The following is a 25,883-nucleotide window of genomic DNA, read 5'->3' on the forward strand; positions in this document are numbered from 1 at the left end:
ACTCCCCAGGAGCAGGGAATATCTGTCAATGAACAGAGGTCCATATACTACTTTGATATGCCCATGAACTCAATATGTTTGTTAGACTTTCACATTTGCCTGGTAAGACACACTATGACAAGCAGTATGAAAAAGATAACAAGGGAAGAGATGTGTGTCCCATCCAGGGGCTGAAAATTCCTCTCCTTACCTCAGTTAAGGTTCTAATGACTTCATTAAGTCTTGCTTGAGAATGGGCGCTCTGGATGGCCTCTGACTTGAGCTGAAAGAGTGAGCAGAAATGACCCAGGCTGTGAGCAGTTGTCTAGGAACGGGACAGTTCATCAGCTGTCGGCATATTCCAGGCATGTAAGTGGAAAGCTCCTCAAAGACAGGGCCCAGGATTTATTTACCATTGATTTCTTAGCACATAGCAGTCCCTCAGAGTTTTACTATATAAACAAAGGTGTGTAATTCAGAACTGTGATAAACTTACACACACTTCTGTCCACTAGGATAATGTTTCAGAATGAAACACTTGCAAAGATTTAAACTTGAATATTATAGATATGAATTGAAGTTCCTTATGAATGAATTTTGAAATTTCTAATGGTTCAGTTACTTTCTCAGGTAGGAAAGTCTATGAGAAGTACCTACTTTAAGAGGCTTGATTCCTATAAATTAAGCCAAACAAAGAGCAATCTCTACAGAAAGAATTCTCAGCCAGGAGTACTTTTTCTCAGAGCAAGGCACTGAAAACCCAGAGTAACTATCGCCATGAACACAAACTCCTCTTCCCCTAGGATATTAAGTTAATGCCACCCTATGGTTGCTATGGTTATGTACGCATTCAAATTCCTTCCCTTCCCTTCAGATTTCCTGGCTTTACCTGCATGACATCCACATCTGAGCCTACCAGCGCCACCAAACCATGAAGGGCTGCGAGACAGAGCATGGTGGAGGAACCCTGCAAATCAAGAATTCAAACAGTCAATGGCAAAGCACGCCTTGGGTGTGAAATCTGTATAAGTTGCTGCGCACAGCAAGGTCAATGACTGAAATTATAACAAATGCATAGGGTCAATACAACTGACAATTAATAACTGACCATGAAATAACAACAGACAGATGTATAGGGTCAATATAACTAATAGTTAATAAGTGACCATGAAATGACAGCAAAATAAACAAAGGAACACACTAAAGCTACTATAACATAAGTGGCTTTTTTTGGTTCTATTTGTCCAGAAAACCATAACATTGTTTTACAATTAAAGTCCTATCAAGGAGCCAATTTTTAAAGAATAGGACAACCTGTCATGGTTGACAGACTGTACTTACAAGGGACTAAAGGTATAGATACCATTTTCACTTGAAATTACCTGTTCGTTTATTGTTAAGCTATATATCTTAGCAGTTCTTATAAGGAATCCAATCAATCAGGTATTTTCCTTTCAATTACTTAACAGTATACAGGTGACTTTTACCTCTGCCAGGACAACCCTAATCCAGTTGGGGAGGAGTCTGTTGCCCAAGACTTCAGCTTTTCCATGTCCACACACAGACAAACCATGAACCAGATTTCCTAATGCCAGCGCAAAGCCCGAAGTCTGGTACAAAGAAAAATAGGGGCGAGGGAAAATATATATAGGTAAGGACTCATATAGAACATTTATAATACACAGAGCAAAACAAGCATTTCCAGGGTTCCTATCCCTAAGTTTGATGTAACTTTGGAAACAGAGTCTTACTGTAAGGAATTCTGCTGCTGTGGGTAGTTTATCTTAGAAGAACAATTCTGTACTGTCAATTGACAGCTCAATAGATCTAAATTCTCAGAACAAGGTATGTGTGAAAAGCTCGAGGTTCACCACCCAAGGTTAAAATCCCCCCTAAGCAAGAAAACACGCCACAACATGTGCAGTGTATGAACACTCCCGACCTTGCTACTGCAGAGCATATTCTGAACACTTATAGGAAGACTAGCTCCTATAGAGTTAAATTCCTTCCCCCTTATAGTTCCTTGCTTCTCCTGCATTTCATGCTAGCCACATATTCAATATTTTATGAATAAAGAGTAATGATTTGATAAAGAGAGAAAAACACAATGAAGCTGGGCATGGTGGTGCACACCTCCAATTATAGCATTGGGAAGGCAGAGGCAAGCAGATCTGAGTTCAAGGCCAGCCTGATCTACATATTGAGTTCTAGTTCACTCACAGCTAGACTCTGTCTCAACATCTAAAAGAAAATCAGCCAAATGTCCACAGAGGCTGAGAGATAAAACATGAGAAAGGCATCTGGTAGCCAGTGGCTGCTGGCTACAACGGCGACCGCAAAGAGGTGTCAGACTTTTCACCAGTTCTAGATACAACAGAGTCCATGCCAGTCTAAGTAACTAGAAGGCAGCATGCAACAGCAGCATGAAACTCAAGGGGAGAAATCCTCGGAGCACATGTCCCAACCTGCTGGTTGCTCTCTACCAACAGCTGAAGCTTGTTCATGATATCTTCAGCCTCCACGGCCTCAATAATGCCAGCACTGAACGCCGATGTACACACACAGCTGAGAGTGTAGGCAAGGACCTAAGAAGAAAACACAGCAGAAAAAATGTTTGCTCACAGGCAAAATCAAAGACCTTGGCTTAGGTGCTATCGTTCATCTGTCAAATTCCCCAGAAGAGCTGAATTTAGATATAGACACCCTAGACTGGCTAACAGTTTGCTGTGTGATTTATATTCTGTTTCACAACAGGGTCAAGATGGGAATCATTTTAGATAGGACTTGGAGGCTCAAATGCAAATAGTTATGAGACTGAACCAGGATTCAAATGTGGGTCTCCAGTCTCTAAACCACTGCCTCACAGCTTGGTGCCACCACAGTGATGTCAACAGCATAAGGAAGTAGATCTTTACCAACTAAAACGTGCCATGCACTCCACTCCAGACTCACAGGAAAGAACAGGAAAGATGCGAAACACAACTGGGTTTCCATTCCCTCAGTGAACAGGAATGCAGGCTTGGGAGTTAGATGAATCATGTGAAGCTGAGGGGGCTTGTTTCTGCTCTGTTTTTTTGTGGTTGCCACTGTATAGTTGTGAAACTTATTAAGTAAATGAATGGATATAAGAACAAATAAATAAGTAAATAAAAATCGTGAATGGGAGCAGAGATAATACTTCGGCGTCTTCTAAAATTCCATCTGCAGGGTCAGTTTGAGAAAGTCAGTTTCTGCAGACCCCTTCTTCTACCTCCCATGTTCACCACCAGACCCTTTCATGTGATGCTGCTCACCTCCCAGTGCTGGTTGATGCACAAAAATACAAGTAGCTTCCAAGGAAGAAGCCAGATATACAACATCTGAGGACAGGCAAAACCACTTGCTGGAGGATTTATTAACCAAAACATCACAGCAGACAAAAGCATCTGTGACAATAACCTTGTCTTCATTGATGAATCAAACTGTTCTTTCTTCGACACACACACACTATATACATATACATAGATATGTATGCACACACATTTGGGAACCATGCTCCACACCACTTTAAAAGTGGAAATGCAGTGCATACCTAGAACAAAACTTCAACTCTCTGTGCCACAAAGAAACTCCCCAGTTCAACCCGTCGCACTGCTGAAAGCAGAGGAGCTGAGCAGGGAAACACAACAGCCATTATGTACCCATCAATAGCTTGTGGGCAGGCTGGGAGAAAATAGAATCTGCTCTAATGAGAGGGAGAATCTGGCCCAGCCACAAGGTCATCCCTGCCCCTCCCATAGGCGGGAGCAGGCAGTTCAGCTTTACCTGGGCACAACGGAGAAGACATGATGCACGCCTAAAGCATCCCAGCAAAATAAACATGGGTCACACATGGCAAGGGTGTCATACCAATTCTTTGCATATTTTTCTGCCACACCAGGGTGGAAAAAAAGCCTTTTTACCAAATATGGTAAAGGGAATTTCCTCAATAATTTTTCATACTAGTGGGCATTTATTTGTGGCTTCTTAAGCTTGTTTCTGCCTTGTTTTTAAAAGCTACATTTCACTTGAGGACAGTTCTGGAAACCCTCAAGTCAGTCCCAGAAGCCGCAGTTCCCGGGGAGTGCTGGGGGTTTCTGTGTTCTCCAGTGGTTTATCTCCCACACCACATTTAAGTGAAGTGCAATCTGGAGGCCTCATGATGTAATACAGGTGGCTTGCCACTTTGATTTTCTGCCTATTTGTACCTGGAACTGGAATATTCAGTTCAAGGGTTACTAAACTCTAAGGCAAAAAGAACAGCGGCACTGAGAAAGCAGAAGACAGCGGATCAGGGCCAGGTGACCCCACGTCCTACCTCCTGAAACGTCCTGCTCTGGCTCCCACTGTCGTCTAGGTAGGTAGACAGCTTCCGCAGAGACGCTGCCACATGAACTCGTGACTCCGTGTGGCTGCTGTGGCTCATGAGGGACAGGGCAAGTCCAACTCCCAATATACAGCCGGTGCTTGGAATGCAAAAGAGACAGTGTCAGAATCACACACAACATGCCTGCTCCACACTCACACAGGAGTTCGCTGCATTCTGAAGCTGAGATAGATGGCAAGGTTCTGCTTCTGTCTGGTTCCAACAACACTGTGGCTTCTGACATGCACCCCGACCTCTTTTCTTGAAACAAAAAGTTTATATCAAGACAAATATGCAGCAGGGTTGGGGATTAGCAATTAGCAATGCACCTGACTTACATGCCTGCAGCTCTAGTTTCAAACCCTAGCATAGGCCTAAAAAAGAGACACGTGCATGCCCGTGCACACATACACAACCACACACACAGAGCTCTTTCCCATACACACATCCTAGCACCAACAACCACACATCGGATACCCACTAGACAGAAACACAGAGCGTGACTAAAATAAACTGGTGAGAAACGGCTGTTTTTGCCCTCACAGAAATGCCACAGCCATGTCCTCTGGCCGGAGCTGCTACACTATGGTTTATCTGCACAAGGAGAGACAGGCTAAATTCCAAGGTGGGTGCTCAGGAGCTCTGGTTACGGATGGGAGCGGTGCAAGGCACAGTGGTGCTGAGCGCTTGTGTTTCCCAGTCAACTCCAACAAGTGGAATCTCTTTCTTAAAGAAACTGTGTATTCATCTGTGCACAATGACATTAATCCTTCTTTCCCTTCTGATCTCCGAGAGTACCACTGGGTCAGAGGAGAAAATGGGCAAATGACAGGCTTGTCAAAAGTTACCCTTGTGACAATTCAATTGGAATCTGGGGCTTTGTATTCCAGTGCCCTGAAAGGACACATACCATTTAAAGAAAAGAATTGTTATCAAGAAACTTCAAGTCAGTATAATATAGTGCACCTGTGGCCATATTTTCCTTCCTAAAGTTTTTTCATCCCTGTTGCTTTTCAACCGGAGGTAATACGAGCATTTCTGAAAACATGCTGGTGCTTGTTTGACATCCCCCTCATCATGATATACACAGCTAGAGAAGGCTTCCTGGGCTTTTCTCCAATCCACAGGGAAAGCAATTTTCCCCCTAAATGACATCTATACCTTTGGCTGGCATCAAGAACCTTGCTATGAACACTCTAGCCTCAGTACCCCCCAACAACTCTGTGCAAACAGTGTCCACACCTGAGAGCAGATACCTGGAGGGAGAGAGGGGCTTAGAGATGTGCTCAAGATTACACAGGAAGCTTCCAGAAGAGAGAAGCCACAGCCTTCAATTCCATCTGCCACGTCTAAGGCCCCTCTTGCACCCTGCATGATGCCATGATGACACCCACAGAAGACAACTTTTACTGGTTTTCTATTCTGTTGCACAATAAGCACCACAAGGGAGTCCTGTGTGGAGAAACCCAGTCCACACCCAGACAGGCAGAACTGCTGCTCCAGCTCCCATGAGTTCAATAGCTAATGCATTTCCCACCAGCTAAAGCTAACACCTAGCGCCCCAGCACCCCAGGACTGCATTTGAGGCCAGTCACATTTCTTAAGAAAGGCTACTCTTGATTAGTATGGATTTAAAGCTTTTGTTTTAATTAGGAATCTACAGGGAAGGTTTTAGCTATTCTTCCATATTGACACACGTGAAACCGAGACAGAATTAGACAGAGCTATAATTAGACACAATTTGATTCCTATTTTGACAAACTTGACCTTGCTCTCCCTTTAACTATGTAATTGCTACTTATCCTTCAGATTTCAAATGGTTCTTCCTTGGAATTCCAGCAGGAAATCTCCTTAAAACTCTCCCATAGCCCCTGTATTAAATTATACTCTACAATTTTAGTTATAAATTACAAAGAGGGATTATTTGGGGGATTGTTTCTTCTCCAATTTCAGAGTTCTTTGACAGTGGATATCTTCTTTTTCCCCCAATATAATATCCTCAGTCTGTGGTCTTTAACTGGGTACATGGAAGGACTACTCCAGAACGTGATGAATGCTAAGGAATTGGCCACGAGAGTTTTATGAGTGTTGGGAATACAGAATACCTACAGAAAAAGGGGGAGCATTCATGCACACATGCACAATTCCTGACGCCTATGTTTAATTGAATGGAAAAACTGAACATATTACATAAGATTCAATCAGGAAAAATGCAATTTCTGTTTCTTGCCAAACTAAGTGAAGAAAGACAAATATTGTATTTGCATGGATAGATTATTTCTCTCAAAGCTCAAATAAAAATTGGGGCTTATTGTTCTCAATGAACACGCCATTTTGTGGAGTCCGCTTTTCAAGGTGCGCTGGCTGAAGCTCTCCTAGAGCACCACAAAGGACACAGGCATAAAGGTTTAAAAGGGACATGTGACTTCTTAAGCCAGTGTTCTAAGGCACGATTACAACCCTATTCAGGCATGTAACATTAACTGTCTGCCACATCAAATGAATATATAAGCTAACTCTGTGTGTGCATGTCGATATACACATACTGAATATTCTTAATAAATTAGATATCCATAGCTCATATCTTGAGTTTTAGCTCAACAGATGAACCAAAATAACCCATTGATCTTTTAAAAGATTTCTTTGTTTCTTCCTCCAAGTTTTAGTATGCACCTAGAAAACATTCCTAAGGCTTTATTCATTTCATTTAAAATCTTCCACATCTTAACGTCCTAAGTCTTAAAAATTACTCAAATGATTAGCTCACCATTTCCACCTACTTAACTTGGTCTAGAATTTTCTGGATATGTATGCCAGCTCTAAACCACAAATGCCTCGGGCAGAGGTAGCTTGCAAGTATTTTGCCCACTGAAAACAAAAAGGAGTTCAGGGTTGCTGCCTTCAACAGCTAAAATCAAAGCAAATGGTATCATTAGATATTCCACTGTGCTTTTGGAATTACTAGCATAAATATGCTATAGGAATCCTAAAAATGTAGAAAAAAAAACCCTTTAACTCCAAGGCTCTACACAAGGCTGGAGAAATGGCCCAGTGCATAAGACTGACTGTTGGGAAAGTCAGAGGGTCTGATCCATGAGCTTGTAACTTCAGCAGGAAGAGACACACAGATCCTAGGAACTTGTTGGCAAGCCATTCCAGCAAAAATAGTATGCTTCAAGTGTAGTGAGAGGCCCTAGCCTAAAACGCAATGAAGAGTGATAATGAACACTCCCAGTGGCCTCCTGGGCATGCTTGGACTGGGTGCACGCATGTGTGCACATGCACACATACACTTATTGGATGTCATATCACAGTATATTAAAAGATCACCATCTCATGGTAGTAGTGGTGCACGCTTTTAATTCCAGCATTTAGAGAGGTAGAGACAGGTGGATCATTGTGAGTGCAAGGCCAGCCTAGTCTACAGAGTAAGTTCTGGGACAGCTAGAGCTACACAAAGAAGCCCTGTCTCAGGGGAAAAAAGAGGAAAGATCGCCAAGATCAATCATAAAAGAATGCCCAATTCTGATGTGCATGTCGTTCTATCACCTGAGATAAAACAATAAAGCTTTTCTAAAATAACCACAGAGGAATCTTGAATTGCCTAGCTTATTGTTAGCAATCCTACAGATTAGGTACAAGCCATACAATAATTAGTTCTAATAACAGTTAACATTTGTATAGCACTTTGCCCTTTACAAAGCACAATTTAAATGTTATTGTATTTGTAACAGCTCAATAGTAATTAACCAAAGCTCAGGTCATTGATGAATAACATGACCACAATTAGGGCTGTCAGAACTGCAATGGCAAAAATACCACCACTAGGTGGCAGCAAAAGCTAGCGATAAGACCAGACATGGCAGCCCAGGTGTTTCACTCAGCACGGACTCATCCATTGACTCATTGGTGAATTTGTTCTGGTAGAATTCTATCAATTGAGGTAGCACACTCCTGGGTCATCTACTAACCATGTCTCAGCAATGCTTTCACTATCTCCATGGGGGTAGGGGTTACCCTATTCACTATCTCCCTGGTGTGGGGGGGGGTTTACCCTAAACTCTGGCAATTTCTTTAGACAAAGGAATATGCTATATGCCAGGTAATAAAGCCTGGGCCAAGTAATAGTGGGTAACATCTGCATGTCAATGGTGCTTATGAATAATAATAATAATAATAATAATAATAATAATAATAATAATAATAATAATAAATAATGGTGATGTTTTCTTCCCATGAAACTGTGTTCTTCACTCTGTACGACACAAGACAAAGAAAAATGGTCCTAGGCCCATTCCTTAATTATGCCACCTATAAAGCATGTGACTATAAAAAGGTGTCAGCTCAAATTCTTTCTTTCTTTATAGAGCAAACTAAAGAAGAGTCCTGCCTAGAATTCTCTCTCTGTTGCAATTAGGGTTTAGAATTTAAGTACCCAGGATACAGATATGAAAATGCAGAGGATTAACAAGTTCCAGAAAAACCTAAGACGAAGAAAGTACTTCACCCAGGCCCCAAAATGAGGAAATACTGAGCTCCATTAACGGTAGGAATACTGAAGTTTGGATAGGAAGGGGAAGGCTAGTTGGAAGTCTGGGCCTTTAACTGATGGACCCAATGAGGAGGTGTTCCACGCGGTCCTGTTCTTCATTCCTCTGAAAGACTGATGCCCGGCCCAAGCACACCCTCAAACACTCTCTTCATTATGAAGGTAAGAGTCAAGAGTGAAGATAAAAATGAGGAAATGAGAATCTTACCAATCACAAAACTAAAAGTTAAGGTTAAATATACTTAGACGCACCTACTCCACATTTAAAACTTCCCTGGAAATGAATGGGAACAGTATGTCAGCTATTCTCCACTGTTCCAGTTGTCTAAGACCTTGCAGTGTTTGAACTGCAAGCTTTTCCACAACATTCTACTATCCTGATCCATGGCTACGGTGAGTATCCTGGAAGGACGGTAAGGAAGAAAGGAAAGCGGAGGGGTGGGTTTCTCACCTGGGGGCTATTAAGACAATAGTAGTGATGCATATATTAGACTCAAAATCTCAACCTGTCATTTGATCCAAATAATAACCACATTCTTATCCCTCTCGTTAATCATTTTCTATATTCAGAAGATGCCAAAGGTGCCATCAGACTCCATTCCCGTATTCACACCATACACTAAAGATGTCACAAGATCCTGAAGGATCGCTTGATGAACTGTCAAGTTTCTATTCAGTCTTACCCTACATACAGACAAAATCTCATCACTGCCACCTACTACAGAGATTAACTTTTTTTGTGATAAAAATCCTCCATAAGCTTTCCTTTATATGGCTACATCACTAGGTTAGCTACTCTTTGTTATTTGGAGCCAAACAAGCTAGACAGTACAGAAGCATAACAGAAGGGTGAACTATTACTTCTAAACTATTGTGATCTCTAGAAATAATGGACCCCACAGGACTCAAACCTGAGATTCCAAAACATAGAAATCAAAAGAATAGAAGTTATTGTTGATAATATTCCACAAAGCTTAATCAATCCATCTTATTCACCCATACAAGCCATGGAAATTCGATTACAGAGTTGATCTGTAACAAGTTAGACAGTTTTTACTCTTTGTTTGCTTGTTTTTCAAGACAGGGTTTCTCAGTGTAGCAGTCCTCACTATCCTGGAACTTGCTTTGTAGACCAGGTTGTTCTTCAACTCCTGTCTCTGCCTCCCAAGTGCTGAGATTAAAGGCATGTGCCGCCACCACCTGGCAGTTTTTACATTCTTATTCTTTTATGATTATTTTCATTTTTTGTTATCATTCAATATTAGAATGAAACCATAAAATTTAAGATATTTAGTTCTCAAGAAAAAAAAAAACATAAAAAGGCATAAGGTTCAAATGGGGGTAGGGGGAAGACCCGTTCCTGTTAAAACAGATTGTGAATCCTGATATATCAATGGTCCTTTCCATTTGGTTCCTCTGCCTGTGGCTTTACAATTAAACTCAAATCATCAGAAGCTCCCTTTGCCCACTCATATTCAAATAATTTCAGCTAATCTTGAGAAAAGACTAAGTGAGATTACCTGACACCAGATCCATGCCTCACATACAAGCACAAAACAACACTGAAGTTTGGTAACAGGATTGAGTTACAAAATAGCACTCACTACTCCGCATTTAAGTAAAACGCCCACCCATGATATGGTTTTAGAACAAAGAAGTTTTCAATGAAAGATCCTTTCCAACTGTTACTGAACACTCTGGAAAGGAACTCAAGATCAGATCCTGCCAACACTTCACCACAGCAGTCAAGGCTTGCTGTAAGTAGCAAGCACTCTCTGAGCACTGGTTGTGAAGGGAACCGACATACTTGTGTTCAAGGCTGGGGTCAAAACAGCAGTTTTCCAGGGCATCCAAGGACTTTATCAGAAGAAGGTTCATCTGCTGGCCAGACATGTCACTAGATAAAGAGACAGGAATGATGGATTATTATTAACCACTCAACTGTTCATAGTACATGACATATCTGGGAGTGTGAGGCTCAGTGGCAGAGTGCTTGCCTGGCGTGCACAGACTCCAGAAGTGATTCCCCAGTACCATGCAGCAAACAAAGGCTCAGCAGGTAAGATGCTGGTCTAACACGTCACAGAGCCTCCTGATCTGACTTTAATCCCCAGAGTCAACATTGTGGAAGGAGCCCCATGATGCCCACAAGGTGTCCTCTGATGTGTAACAGCATACATGCCCTCCCCCACAATACAAAAATAAATAAAGGTTAATAAAAAAGCCAAAGTGTTACAAAGAAAGTCTTTTTCTGTCAATATCTACTGGAAACATCAGCACTTCTTTATATATATAAAAAAGGTAATAACAATATTAGTGACACATATATGCTTATTTGTAGACAGGGAAACAAAGAAAATATTCAGTAATTAGGTTTTTGAAGAATGTAGTACAAATTCTAGTAGCTTTTAATAATAAAAACCCAGAGTCAGATACAAAGGTTAATGCTGAAGATCAGAGCAGAGTGGCCGGCCACCAGAGAGTTCTTTTACCTCTACCAACGCTCAAACCAAAGGAAGTAGCCTGCTCTCACACTGTATCTCCAGACTCCATCTGTCCCCACCAAACCTCTGACTGTCTGAGCTCCTGTCTCCTTCAGCCTTACATTCCTCTCCCTAACCAGTCATATCGCTCCTGTCTCCACCTCCCTAGTGCTGGGGTTAAAGGCCTGTGGTCCCAAGTTCTGGAATCTTGTGTGGCCTGTGGCCCACGGTGGCCTTGAACTCACAGAGGTCCTTCTACCTCTGTCTCCTGAGTCCTGGGACTAGAGTGTGCCACCACTCCCTGGCCTCTAGTGACTTAGCTCTGCACTCTAATCTTCAGGCAAGCTTTATTTGTTAAACAAAATATAACTACGTCTCCCTTTTAATCTAAAATTTTAAAAAAGAAGGCTATAACTACTATAAGAAAACCTGTATACAATAAGTATAATAACTATATACAATTTATACAGGCAATAAGCAACAATGTCTAGTCTATTTGCATTTGACAAATTCAGAGGAAATACTCCATTAGGTCTATCCTATCTTGGTGAGTCCAAAGTGTTGTACCTAATTCACTTTCTATTCTAACTTGCATTATCTTTTTATGTCACTCAACCATATATACTTTACAATTCTTATTGAATTTTTTTGAGTCTGGTTAACAAGACAAGCTATAACTATCTAGTCTTCAACTTCCTCAGACACCCAAGAAGGAAATCATATTAACTGAGTAAGCAGGAAGTGTGAGCAAGTGACTTCTAAAACAAGTGAGAAACAAATTACACAAACAATAAGGCCTAAAAAGTTCTTTTGATTTTACACTTTGTATTTAAATTTTAAAACACTAAAGAACAAAATTTCAAATTTCTAAGAATGTAAAGTGTTACTTCGGTAGAAAGTGTAATAAAACTATGGGTACAGTTATCAATCACCCCAAATCTCTCTTACAAGGGACATAACTTGTGATTTCATGTCTCAGTTGTACGGGTTGTCAGTTAGCCTTAATCCCTTTAATTATATATTTTTAAGGGGGAAATTCCCCAGACCTACACTTTTCTGCATCTGTATAACAAATCATTTATATAATTGTCTCAGTGAGAACTAAGACTGGTGAGTAAGAGAAGACTTAGGCAGGCATTCTGGCTCTTTCCTCTAGCAAAGCCGAGGGCTTCCTCACTCATGTTTTATTACTTAGGGTCCCTAGAGCTCTGCTTCTCTTTGTCCTCAGATAATGCTGGATGCAACACAACCCAAGAATACCACGCAGCCAGAGATCACTTTAAATAACAGCATTCAAATCAAGACTACAGCAATGCTTGCAAACATGGATGATACTAAGGCATGAGAGAAGGATGGGCGGGCAGATAGACAGACAGACACACACAGACACACAGGGTGAGAGGAAGTAAATGATGAATGCCTTCAGAGGTATTCTTAGGAATAAAATATAATTAAGTATTTTCAGTATAGACTAGTGAGCTCAAACGGCCTCTAGAGCAGCAATTCTCAACCTGTGGGTCGTGACCCCTTTGGAGCCACATATCAGATATCCTGCATCAGGTATTTACATTCATACAAATTCATAACAGTAGCAAAATTATAGCTATGAAGTAGCACAAAATGTTATGATTGTGAAGGCCAGTCTTGTCTACATATTGAGTTCCCAGACAGGCAAGGCTGCATAGAGACTGTATCTTAAAAAACAAAACAATCAAATAAACAATCTACTAGTATTCCGAGTGACTCGGCCATGATGAGCTGCCTGGAATCCTTTCCCAGGATTCTCTGCAGCTACAAATTCAAGTAAGAGAGATGGGGTAGAAGGCAGCCTGGGAATGAGGGATAAGAGGACGTGTGTGCATCACCTTGGGATTTTCCAGGCAGTATAATGAAACACACCCCCAATGCAAACCCGACAGTTGTAAAGCCAGGGCAGCACCTTATCCCAAGTTAATGAAGAAATGAGCCTCTGCCAGAATGGGATGAAGTGAGTTACCCAGACTTGAGCTGCCAGGACTCTGTTATAGATGTGAAAACATCCTGAGAAAGACCTGAACACAGACAGTGAGGAGAGCGCTATTTGTAGACAGTAGCAAAGACGGAAATCACTTAAGCCTTAGGCCTTTGCAAAACACTTTATGTTCTATTGGACACACAAGGAATGAAAGAGTTGATTGCCATGCAAAGGGCAGGTTCCTTGTTCATATCCAGAGCTGGACCTCTGGGAATATTCTGGGCATGTTTCGTTAACATTTAAAGATATTGTGCCAGTCACTCCACTCATCTGTCAGATGTTTCCAGAAGCTAAAGATGTTCCCTTGAAAAATTCATTCCCAAAAGCAATGATGTGGGATTCCCCCCGTAAGAATGTTTTTATTACCACTGGTTGATAAAGAAGCTTCAGCCTATAGCAGGACAGAATATAGCCAGACTGGGAGAAACATATAGAGAGAGTAGACGGAGTCAGGGAGATGGTATGTAGCTGCCAAAGGAGTAACATGTCAGCACCCGTAAGCCAGTCTAGTGGCAATACACAGATTTAATAGAAATGTGTCAATTTAAGATGTGAGAGTTAGTCAAGAGCTAGTCTGAGCTAGTAGGCCAAGTAGTGCAGTAATTAATAAAGTTTCTCTGTGATTACTCGGTTCTGAGTGGCCAGGAATGAAGGAAGAGCCGCTGCCTACAAAGCAACAGTAGTCTCCCACCCACCGCAAAACAAAACAAAACAAAACAAAAAATGTTTGTTCAAAATCTGAAAGTTACAAACAGAAACTTAACTCTAGTTTCAAACACTACAGATACTGTGTAATACCACCTAATTTATCCACACCAACACCGTTGTTTGCTTTTGGACCATTAACTGCTACCCACCAGGAAGGATAGGAACGGCTAACATCATAGCTAGATGTTTCCGGTGAAGGAAGAAGATGGGATTGAGGTCTAAGTCACTCCCATTAAATATTCATGGTGACCAAATACGCATGTTAGACTACACTACAATCAATCTGGATGCATAAAATTTTACGGTTTAATATAAAATACAGGGGAAAAACCAAGTATGAACAAAGCTAAAATAGATGAATTGATGTATAGGAAAATGATGTTCAGTGGAATTTTTCACCTGAGTTTTTCATATTCCATTTGATCCATTCACTGATAATACTAGCAACCTAAAAACAAGAAGTCAAACAGAATAAAGCATCCAGTATAATATGCACAGATTAGGAGCCTTTAAAGATTATTCAGCGTAGCCAGGGCAGAGGAGAAAGCAGCATTTTAAAGCTGGGTACGTGCAGTTCTCAGATGATTCAGTGGCTCCTGGCACCCCTCTGCCACATGGGACTCCCCAGTTCTTCCTTCCCACTTATGGAGATGTCAACAATGAAAGTGGCAGGGGAGAAGTCTTTCTTCACTTACAGCACTTTAAGGCTTTTGTTTATGCCTATTAAATTAGAAAGATGGACTTAGGGCTTCTATCTTAGCCTGACATGTTTTTCAAGTAAACAGTCACTTAAATAGTAACCCTCAAAGCATATTAACATTCATATGATGGTATTTTAAAAGCAGCAGAATTCACCCATCTAAGGGAATAAACAATCAACTCAACCATCTCAGAAATTGAGCAAGCACATACTGCTCGGATGGAATGTCTGGAACCCGCATGCATACGACAGTCCATCACCTAAATCACAAAGAGGAAACACAGCAATACTTCAATCAACTGTACCTTAGTTTCTCTTCACACAAGCGAGAGAGAAACATCCCCAAAGCAAGGCCCATGTGGATTTGCACGGCTTGCGATTCATCAGCACTTGGTTTCCCAGGTAACCTGGCAGTCAGCATGTTCAGGATTTCCTCAACCTTCTCTTTGCAAGAGGTAATGAAAACCGGCACAAGGAGAGACAAAGCTGTGGCGGCAGCAGAGCGCGCGATAGCGCTGGCCGTGTTCTCACCAGAATAGGACTTCTAGGACATGCCAAAGGAAGAAAACAGGGGTTAGCCTCTTTAAAACACGGATGTGTTTAAAACACCTATCACATGAACACTACAGCAATACAGGCTTCTTCTATACTTGCCCTACAGACAAAAAAAAAAACAAAACAAAACAGAATCTAAATGTGTTTGCTACATACCCTGATTTCAGTCAATGAGTCCATCTACTACCGAGTGAAATCAGCAATGTTCTTTTAAATTTCAAAGAGAGAATTCCAAGTGTCTATGTTTAGAGGTTGTGGGCTCTCTCACTATATAAACTCAAACAGTTTTGATGTTTTTAAAAGCCTGCATGCATATAATAGGAAAGCCAGGTCAGGCTGTCTGAACTTAGACAAGCTATATTACAATTGTCCAGAAAGCTAGGACTTGCCCTGAAAAGAAAGAAAGGGCGGTGGTCAGGAGTTTAAGTTCTCTACAGAGAAACAGGTGGAAGTTTAACACAAGACCTATTGGCACATCTCCCAAAATTTTTGGTGGGAACACAACCCAATAGATGGATTATTTCCTACAGGGGGTTAATTCCTTTTAATTAAGAGGGAAGTTGAAATTCTAAAAGCTTCTGGTTAAAAGCAATAACCAGCTATTCAAAAGGAAATGGAGGGCTCTACATGTGCCTTCTGATATGCAATTATGGGGAGAGAAATGAATAACAGCCCTAGGAGAATGACAGGGCAGCTGAACATGAACAGTATCTACAAGAGTTCCACGTTAGCGCACTCCACCACACATGCTATATGTCTGTAAATGTGTCTCCAGTAGGGAGGAAAGCCTCTTCACCACCCTCACTATTGTCCAGCGAAGTTTTCAGATGTGTCATAAAGGCAGCATTGTGCCTCACAGTCGAAGCACGCTACAGTGTGCTTGAATTTATGTCTATTTGCTCGCCAAGCTCTGGTACTTTAAGGACAAAAAGCAAGTATGTAGGACATTGCACTCCAAGTTAATATAATGTTCCCAATTGACAGAGTTACTCAAAAGGACACAGGAAATAAAGGAAGTGACTTTTGAAATGGGTCTTAAAATGAATAGTAATGTAAAAAGAATGAGAAAAGGTAAGAGGTAATTTTGAACTGGCGAAATAAAGAGGCTGTCTTACTGGTTCATAAGAACTAAGCAGAATGATAAGAAATCTCACAGAGTATCTTATTCTGGTAAGTATCTGACCCAGCTACTGCATAAGCTTCTAAGCAAGTCAGGCAACCAGTACTAAGAGATGACGTCTCTGAATAAAACCTAACTTACAACTTAATTCTACATTACCTATCAAATTATTTTTAAATCTAGCATTGGACCCTAAGCCCTAGATCAATACATTCCCGGTCTTCCCAAGGGCAAGGGAAGAAGGAACAGGGCATTTACTGAGCAGAGTTTAGCAATGGATTGTGGGCTAAATCTGTAATCTTAGCAACAGGTCTGGATCTGCGCTACATTTTTCTTCAAACAACTACAATCCTCAGCCACTCAGCTGACTGTCCCGTGATCTCTGTAATTCCCTAAGCAATGGATACTGATAGAGCAAAACCAAAACAATTCTACACCACAGCAGAAGTAAATTGATTCCACAAGCCCAAAGGGAGAGTCAGACAACAAGATGTGCATTTCCCGTGGCTTCAGTCATTAGACTGCCATCGTGAAGACAGGAGAGGAGGGGGTAGTCATTGTTCACAGGACCAAACAGGATTACTTGGGATTTAAAAAGAATTTTATTGTTTTCAAAATACAACACTTACACTTAACTTAAATAATTTCACCTTCCCAATCTTTGGTAAGGCAGAAAAACACAGCAAAGGAATTGAACTTTTATTTCACCAGGAAAACAAGAATGGTACCAGTAAACTACCAGGTCAATACTCACAACTGAGAGCTGGCATACAGACTTTAGTCACCACAGAGGACACCGCTATTCTTATCATTTTATAAAGTCAAAAAAGACCAAATAAATCCAGAGAACCATGTATCCCACAGCTATAACCCTTGACCCTTACTACACAGCAGGAAAACCTCAAGAGCTTTCATACTGCTGGTACCCGGGACACATCCTAAATCAAAATCAATCCAACTGTGGGGCCTACCTACACACCAGTCTCCCCCCCCCCCCCGCCACCACACCTCTAGCCTACAGCTAGAGCTGGAAGTTACCACAGCATACCGTGGTTTTCATGTGAACAGTGGCCGTCAGGAGAGTTAACCCTTGGTGAGGCTGTTCATGTCTCTTTCTGTACTTACATGATAAAAGCAGGAGAAGAGCTGTCCTCTGGGGTGGTAATGGCTATCCACGATGACTAGGAGCGTATTAAGCACCATGGAAACCCACTCTTTCACTGGAAGGAAATTAGGTTGAACCTGTAGATGAGGAACAACATAAAAAGATGGTAGGAAAACAAGGACCACTAAATTTTATTTTGACACCTAGAGTACAGCCATCCCTTTGTTACATGACAAAAGGCTATCATCAAAAAGTAAAGTTTATCTGCTTGGACTATATGAAGAGAGTTGGCAAATATATGTCCTTACCTGTTCCCCGACAAGAATACAATTACATTTATTCAGGATTTATCAGCAGTGGGAAGACAGAGGCTACGGCAGAATATACTCAGATTCCCACTGTCCCATGAACTGTGATAAACAACATATACAAGAGAGAAGTGCAAAAAAAAAATTTTTGAAACGTCCCACATTCATGACTTACCTTTTCACAAAGTAGCCAATTAGCCTGCAACAGTTTGACCAACATCTCTAGCAATTCTGCTTACTAGTTATTACATATGGCTGTCGATTACATATCATGTCTATTACAGACACATTTACCTAACTAACAAATTATTTTTTAAAAAACTCCTTTAACTAAAGAGAAAACTTAAAGTCACCTGTGGCAATGGGGTCAGAAACATTCATCTTAAGATCTTTTGTTATTAGTCACACACGTTCAACTTCAATCAGATAATGAGATTTGAATTTTGTATTGAGAAATGGCCAAAGGCAAGGTCAATAAAAATAAAAGCAAAGCCCCACTCTTAGCCCTTCATGGCTTCTCAGTATGAAAAGGCTCAAAGTAGGGTAAAGTATATGAGAATCTAGAACTTCAATTCTAAGCTATACCTTTTGTTATTATGGGGCAAATTAACTTCACAACTGGTAGTTCACTATAAATACCCCCAAGATCTTTTAGAGTTATAGATCTAGTTAGTATGCAGCCTTTGCTAAGGCAGTCCATGGCTCTCTCAATGAAATGAAACATTTCCTTAACTTTTTCATTATTAAAAAAAAACAAAGTTAAATATTTGAATGTCAACTAATTATGCTTTTATCATTCATATAATATCCCTGGGCCACACCCCGTTCTCTTCATGTAATACCTATCTGTAGTCCTTGCCTCAGAGTCCTGATTTTCCTGCTCACTGGTGACAATGTCACTGGATGTGGTATCAGGTTATTTGTGTCTCTAACAACAAACTAGGCAGGACACTGAGTACTAGTGAAAGGACACAGTCTACCAAGAGTGAGGAAGCAGATGAACTAGAGCAGGCCTAAGCAAACAGCTGACCCAGGAATCTCAAGTTCACTGAGGGGGGTTGCGCTTAGGTAGAGGGAGGAGCTGCTCTCAAGGGCAGGGATAGAGTGAAGATCTGCACCTAGCCAACCAAAGGGGGTTTGCCCCCGACTCAGAGAACACGTGGTCAAGGGTAGCAATCCCTCCCTGACCTTGGTCCAGGAGAGGTTTGACTAGGCCGTGCAATCTTTCCCTCTACCAGGACGTACCACACCGCAATTACCCACAGGACAGACGGTACTAGGTGGTGCCCTACACAAAGCCATATACAATTTTTTCCACCAAGGAAGGGTTGCCTAGATTCACTGGGCTGTCCCTAGACTCACCTACTTCAACAACGCCCTTTAGATAATTCTCTCTCCTCTGTTCTTTAGAGATAAATTAAATGATGAGATGAAGCTGTGTTCTTAGCCTACCAATGGGATGTGCATAGGACCCTGTGAATCTAAATTGTAAATGGTGGCTGCAAGGATGACAAATGACCCACGTAGGAATGGTCTGCTGAGCCATTCCAATAGCTCTTGGGTCAGAGGCTACCTTTTTCCTTCCCAAACGCAGCCTTTAAGTTTTGTCTTCAATTCCAAGGGCTTCCAAATCCCATGTATTTTCAGTTCTTTTTTCAATGGATGGGAGTTTGTTTCCTTGCACCCAGAAAAACACCATGAAAGGAGAACACAGAGTAGGTGTAGGGTGAAAACTTGGATCCCAGCACTTGTGAGAATGAGACAGGAGAGTGAGGTTGAGGCCAACCTGGGCTATATAGTGAGACCCTATCTTAAAAATCCAAACAAACCAAATGAAGACAAAACAGAGTACAAATGGCTCATAAAACACTCCTCTAGGACAGAGAGAGTGATGTTAGTGATGGCTGCAGTTATCGAGAGCTTAGCATTTACCTGTTGTCATGAGGTGTGTGTGTGTGTGTGTGTGTGTGTGTGTGTGTGTGTGTGTCGGCGAATTCATTTATTTTTTTACAGTACCATTATCTGGGAAGTACTGTCAATCCATCTTATAGACTGGGAAACAGGCTCTAAAAGTGTAGATCACTATGCAAAGGTTTACAGCTAATAAGTCAAAGTCATGAAATTTAAATATAGGCCTCTGTTATTCCAAAGACTGTGTTTTATTTTGTTTTGTTTTGTTTTTAACTACTCAGGCCACATCATATCTGGATAATGATAGCTAACAGATAATAGAACTTTAAACAAGAACAAATCCACAGCTTTTTATTTTGACAGATATGAATTATCTGAAAAAGTACATTGGAAATGAATATTGGCCAGCCTGCCACATGTTTAATTAAGAAATAAATGCCTTGCAACAATGAATAGGCACTTTATCATTGACATCTACAATTAAAATGCAAAATACAATGTTTTCAGTGTGTAAACACAGCTTATTTATCATTTTCTGACAGCATTGTTCACTTTCGGTAAGCCTGGTTAACCTCCTAAGATTGGTTATCAGTGATGTAATCACAGAAAGATGGCCCTTGTTTCATAAGATTGGCACCTTCAGATGGAAATGACCACTTAACCACACCGGGGAAAGCAGAACAGAAATACAAGTGAGTCAGGAAGACAGCAGGGCTAACAAGTAACACGATTTGAAGATGCAGTCACAGAATTTAACTTTGCAAACCTAGGCCCAGGCTACCTAAGTCAGGACTGAAGAGATGTAACCAAAGCCCACATGCCCTAACTACCCTCGACTCACCTCCAGGACTCCATCAGAATCTGAGGAAAGGCTGGCTTCGTGCTTGGACACCACAACAGCAAGGCTGCTTAGGGCCAGCAGGGCATTTCCTTTGACCACCGGACTCTCCCTGTGTTAGAAAAGATTCCAGGAGAGAAGGCATTATCACGGGAAAGCAGACAAGGTGGGAGAGCACTACCGCTACAGCACAGAGCTGGCTGAAACAAGAAAGGATGCAGACACGGACTGCAGAGATGCTCGGGGCTTAGACTACTTGTTGTTCTTGCAGAGGACCTGACTTTGGTTCCCAGCATGGCGGTTCACAACCATCAATAATCCAATTCCAGGAATCTGACATGCTTCCAAACTCCATGGGCCCCAGGCATATATAGGATACACACACATATGCAGACAAAACACTGATGCACAGAAAATAAAAATAATCAGCTAGGTGTGGTGGTGCACACCTTTAATCCCAGCACTCAGAAAGCAGAGGCAGGAGGATCTCTGTGAGTTCAAGGTCATCATCATCTAAGCTCCAGGACAGGCTGGGATACCTAGTTATCCCTGTCTTGAAAACAAAGTAAACTTTAGAAGGCATTGGTCTGTTTATCCCCAGATACCAACAACATCTGTGCTGACACTCTCCTCACCATGATCATTATGACCTTGTGCAACTTAGAAATGCTAGCTCTTTATTTCTACATTTTCCTCCTATGAATCTTACTTCATTCTCTGACACAGAATTTCCCAAGCTACATTATTATATGTCATTTTGGGCAATCTGAATTTATTGATTTATTCCCCAAACAGAATTAAACACATAGCGAAGTGTAACGGCCCCTTGTGAAGCAGTAGTGTGTGGAAGCAGCTCCCCCTGAATCAGGTCACAAGTGTTCTTTACTCCCCAAAAGATGTGGCAGCATTTGGCCGTCATGACTCCCCTTCTCCCTTATCCCACTAAATCAAAACCAGAAACCTTAGAGTCACTTCATAATATGACTTGGCGATTCAAGATAAGATGGGGGGGAATTGTTTTGAGACCACTAGGATTGAGAGTCGTCCTGTTATATAATTCAAATGATAGTTTTCTAATATTAACACTAAACACTCTTATTTTTTACTTCATAACTTGGCATCATAAAAATTACCAAATTTTCATATATACTTCGCATGCAAAAATGTACATTTACTACACTTCCCAGGCTAATCCTACGGAAGAAAATTCTGAATGAGACAATGATGAGCTGCTGTCTGCAGCAGAACAGCCCCATCTTAAGATGCTACTCCGGGGTATATAACTGTATCTTCATAAGGTCCACAGAGAATGCCCCCAGAACCCTCAAGAGGAGCCTGAGCCTGAGCTCACTGCATGCATTCGCTCTAGGCAGTACAGGGCTATAGCAGAAGCAGAAGGGTGAGGACGGTCTTCACACCAGTTCTCCAGACAAGCCTGGTTCCCACCTCCAGATCACTCCGCACAAAGCTGAACCTGAGAACATGTGTTCCTGCATGTGTGCCTCTATCTTATAGGAATCAAGTCTTTTCATTTACTTAATCCTTTCTGCGTCTCTCCCTCCCACCTTGAGCAGAAGCAGTTCAGCTTCGTGAAGCCCTGCTCTGCCACTTGCTCATTTTGTTGACCACCCTTCTGTTCAGTCTTCTGTGAGGTCTGCCTCGAGTCAGTAAGGCACCAACATTCATACTGGGGAACTGGGATGCTCTAAACAAATGGCTCCTACTGAGGTTGTGGAAACCTTAATCCTGGGGGAGAAGGGGGAGAAGGAGAGGGAGGGAAGATGAAGTTGTTTAAAATTCTCAGTCATCTGAAAATTAAATCTTTAGTCTTCTCACTACACAGAAAACAGTTAATTCTATCTACCCAGAATTGCATATCAAATCTCATTAAACATGCATCTTACATAAAAAGTTATAATACTCAAGTTAAAAAGAGAATTTAGCCAATGTCTTTTTAAAGATGTATTCTGATTTTTAAACTTGTGTGTGGGTATGCATGTCCATGGGAGTGTAGGTTATGTGTGTGTTGATGCCGTCATGCCACTGGATGGAGGAAATCAGATCCCGCAGGGCAGGATGTGCAGGAGTGAGCTGCCTGACGTGGGTGCTGAGATGCCAACTTGTGTCCTCTACAACGGCAGTGCGTGCTCCCAGCCACTGTGCAATCTCTCTAGCCCTGCTGCAGTTTAAACCGGGATTCCACATCACTCTATTTCACTCATCTTGACACACCTGAGTGTGTACAGACTTTGGAAAATGAAGGAAAATATATCTCAGGCCACAGTAATTAGATCGTTGGATGTAGGCTGAATTTTATCTAGACATTGATTTCCAGATAGAACACAATTGCTCCAGTCTACACAAAGCATCCATGAGTCAGGGTCCCAGCTGGAGAAGACACCAGGCCTGGAGACCTGCGACATACCCAGAACATCGGCTTGTGGATTACAGTACATACTACATACTCAGCAAACATCAAGGAAAGGCTGGTTGGTGAAGTCTGCAACTGGAGTGGCACAAACTCGCTGCCTTGTTACTCGAATAACTATCCCCTACCAGTCGAACAGCTGTGACTGATTTGCATAATAACATGTCAGCATCAGTACAGTCTTTATCTAAGCAACACCACTGACATTTTAATTAAATTGTCCTTTGGAACAAACTGATGTCATTAACCTAATTAAAAAGCACAAGCAAGGATGAGCTTCAGTGGTGCTTGCTGAGGGACACAGTATTGCATTACATATCAGCAAAGTGACCCAATCATTTGGGGATTTTAGTCTTTGAGTTCAAACCCATTTAATTAATAATAATGAAAACAAATTGCCATCAGTCATCCATCTTATCCATGTTCTGGTTCTGCCTTAGTCATAACCCTGATTCTCAAAAATACTCTCTCAAACTAACAAGTCAGTAACTGTGACTGGAGGTTCTGCACTTAACTTACCAGTGAACAAAACAAGCCCTGGCCTCAGGCAGTCAGGGCAGCTAAACTGTCAAAGGATAGGAGAGAGGGCTCTGCCCAGGTGAAGGAAGCCACTCTTCCATCACTGTTATTCAGCCCCTGACCTTAAGCAATGTCCTGTTCACTTCCTGCCACAGTTAGCACTATCTCAATTGCTTTGTAAGATAAAAATCTACAAAAATACACTATGAAGCTTTTGATAAAAAGGTAGTACTCCCATAAGAATATGAATTGTTTCATCGTGTGCCCTGAGAATGTGAACACATTGGCTTGGGCACTAGTAGCAACGCGCTGTTTCAGAAACCAATAGAGAAAGGTCATGTGGAAATAAGATTCAAGAACAGAGGTAGAAAGGTGACTTCAGAGGCAAAATTACAGTTTGTCTGAACATAAACATGCTTGTTTCTTTATCGTCCAAGCTTTCTGCTCCAAATGCCCTGTTTCTAAGAGGATGTAAGAACAGCAGGGCACAGTACGAAACTACGAAAGGAAAGTACTCAAGGTCAGCCATCCTCACCCCTGTGCGGAAAAGCACATCGCTAAAATGATATCCTTTCTGCACCGGGTTTCCCAATTCCCCGTGCCCACTCCAGCAGTGTGGACAGGAGACCCCCAGTTCTCTTTTCCTTTATTCAGTGGGGGGCACAGGGGTGAGTAATGAGCACAGGCTGATATCCACTTTGCAATATGGGGCTGTTACTGCATTCCCTTAATGCCCAATTTTTATAGCTACATTCTGTCCCAGGATATGACATGGGCTTCAGTGCATATGAAAACCAGGGCAGGAGAGTGCCCATGTCATTGGAGACTAAGAACGCAATGCAACGCGACACAGAAGCAGAGGGTGATGGTGGAAGGGAGATAGGAATGCAACTGGCTTGTGTCTCTGCTGCCAGGAACAATTAGTCAGCTTGTTAGCGGAGAGGCCTGAAGTGATCGCTCCTGCAAGTTCATTAGGGGATAATTTCCTTAGTGAGCTTTGGCTTAGGGTAAATAAAAAGCCTCACGGCAGTAACACTCAAGTAATTTTTGTTCAGACCACCACCAGGATCTGACTGACATCGCCTTTCACACAGTCTTTGTATTAGTGCTGTATATATAAAATTCATTTTTAAAGTGTGTCATAGAGCTCATGAGGGTTATCCAAGGCCAGATGAATTGCTAATTAGGATTGGATTCTTAGACAACACTGGACCCCATAGCAACCAGGAAGTGGAAGAGGGGTCCCACTTTATTTGTTGCATTGCAACTGAGATTCAATAATCTATTTGTATACCCAATGCAACTTCCATTCTCCAGAATTTGTTTTTCCTCCTTGAATTAAATTATAATCCTTTATATTTAAGTCAAACCACATGGCATTTGTTAGATGTTCAGGTTGAACATCTCTCTATTAAAAAGATGTATTTGCATCTATCCCTCTGTGTACAAAAAGGCATGCGGTGGGAATTAATATAGTTGACAGGAGTTAACGGAGGCTTTCTATCAAAAAGTAACCAAAAAAATTACTTTATAGTTCTTAATATTATGAAACGCCCTAAAAGGAGAAGTGTATATACCTGTCCAGGAGTAAAAGGTTTACTGGTATTTTGGGTAGAATACATGACTTACTTTGCAGCTGTCTTGGTGATCTCATCAGTCAGCATGTCTCTGACCCTGCAATAAAGATGGAAAACAGACATGAGCTTATATGACACCAATGACTGCACCGACTACCTTATTCGTCAATGTCTAAGAACTCCCAGAAGGCCAGTCGTATGGTTCAGCAGGCAAAGGTACCCGGGGACCTGAGTTTGATCACTGGAAACCACATGGTACAAGGAAGAAGGTCAAATTCCCATAAATGTCTCCCTGACCTCCACTTGGCCATTGTAGGACACGCAGGCCTATTTGCTCTGACACGCAAATAAATAATGTCAGAAATTAATTTTAAAACTTCCAGCAATGCCTCTGGGTTTTGAAAGTACAAGTGTAGAACTGGCTTTGGAAAAGGACGATAGCAAGGGCTTTATTCCAGAGTCAGCTTTATTCACTTCTTTGGAGGATCCCTTAGTGAATATGGGTAAGGAGGAAATGTAACCAAGCAGGCCAGACAGGCAGTGTCGTCAGTGTTGTGCCCGTGGTGGGGGCACAGCTGTCAGTGCCAGCCCCATGGAGTGGTGGGTGCTCGGGTGTCAGTGCCAGCCCCGTGGAGTGGTGGGTGCTCGGGTGTCAGTGCCTGCTCCGTGGAGTGGTGGGTGCTCGGGTGTCAGTGCCAGCTCTGT

At 41.8% G+C, this 25,883-nt stretch overlaps 1 protein-coding gene across 1 annotated transcript in view; it reads right to left on the bottom strand.

The window, feature by feature from the left end:
* Positions 1-25,883, bottom strand: part of Focad (focadhesin) — a 297,602-nt gene that overhangs the window by 37,035 nt on the left and 234,684 nt on the right. Inside the window, exons 24-33 of the mRNA XM_087904862.1 lie at positions 25,231-25,275; positions 20,658-20,766; positions 17,618-17,734; positions 15,123-15,361; positions 10,720-10,809; positions 4,316-4,463; positions 2,445-2,564; positions 1,467-1,589; positions 869-946; positions 191-262 (exon numbers count right to left, since the gene is read on the bottom strand). Coding sequence (XP_087760988.1) covers positions 191-262; positions 869-946; positions 1,467-1,589; positions 2,445-2,564; positions 4,316-4,463; positions 10,720-10,809; positions 15,123-15,361; positions 17,618-17,734; positions 20,658-20,766; positions 25,231-25,275 — 1,141 coding nt within the window. The remainder of the gene's footprint in view (positions 1-190; positions 263-868; positions 947-1,466; positions 1,590-2,444; positions 2,565-4,315; positions 4,464-10,719; positions 10,810-15,122; positions 15,362-17,617; positions 17,735-20,657; positions 20,767-25,230; positions 25,276-25,883) is intronic.

The sequence above is a fragment of the Myodes glareolus genome, chromosome 3, assembly GCF_982192425.1.
Source record: "Myodes glareolus chromosome 3, mMyoGla1.1, whole genome shotgun sequence".
In the NCBI taxonomy this organism is placed as follows: Eukaryota; Metazoa; Chordata; class Mammalia; order Rodentia; family Cricetidae; genus Myodes; species Myodes glareolus.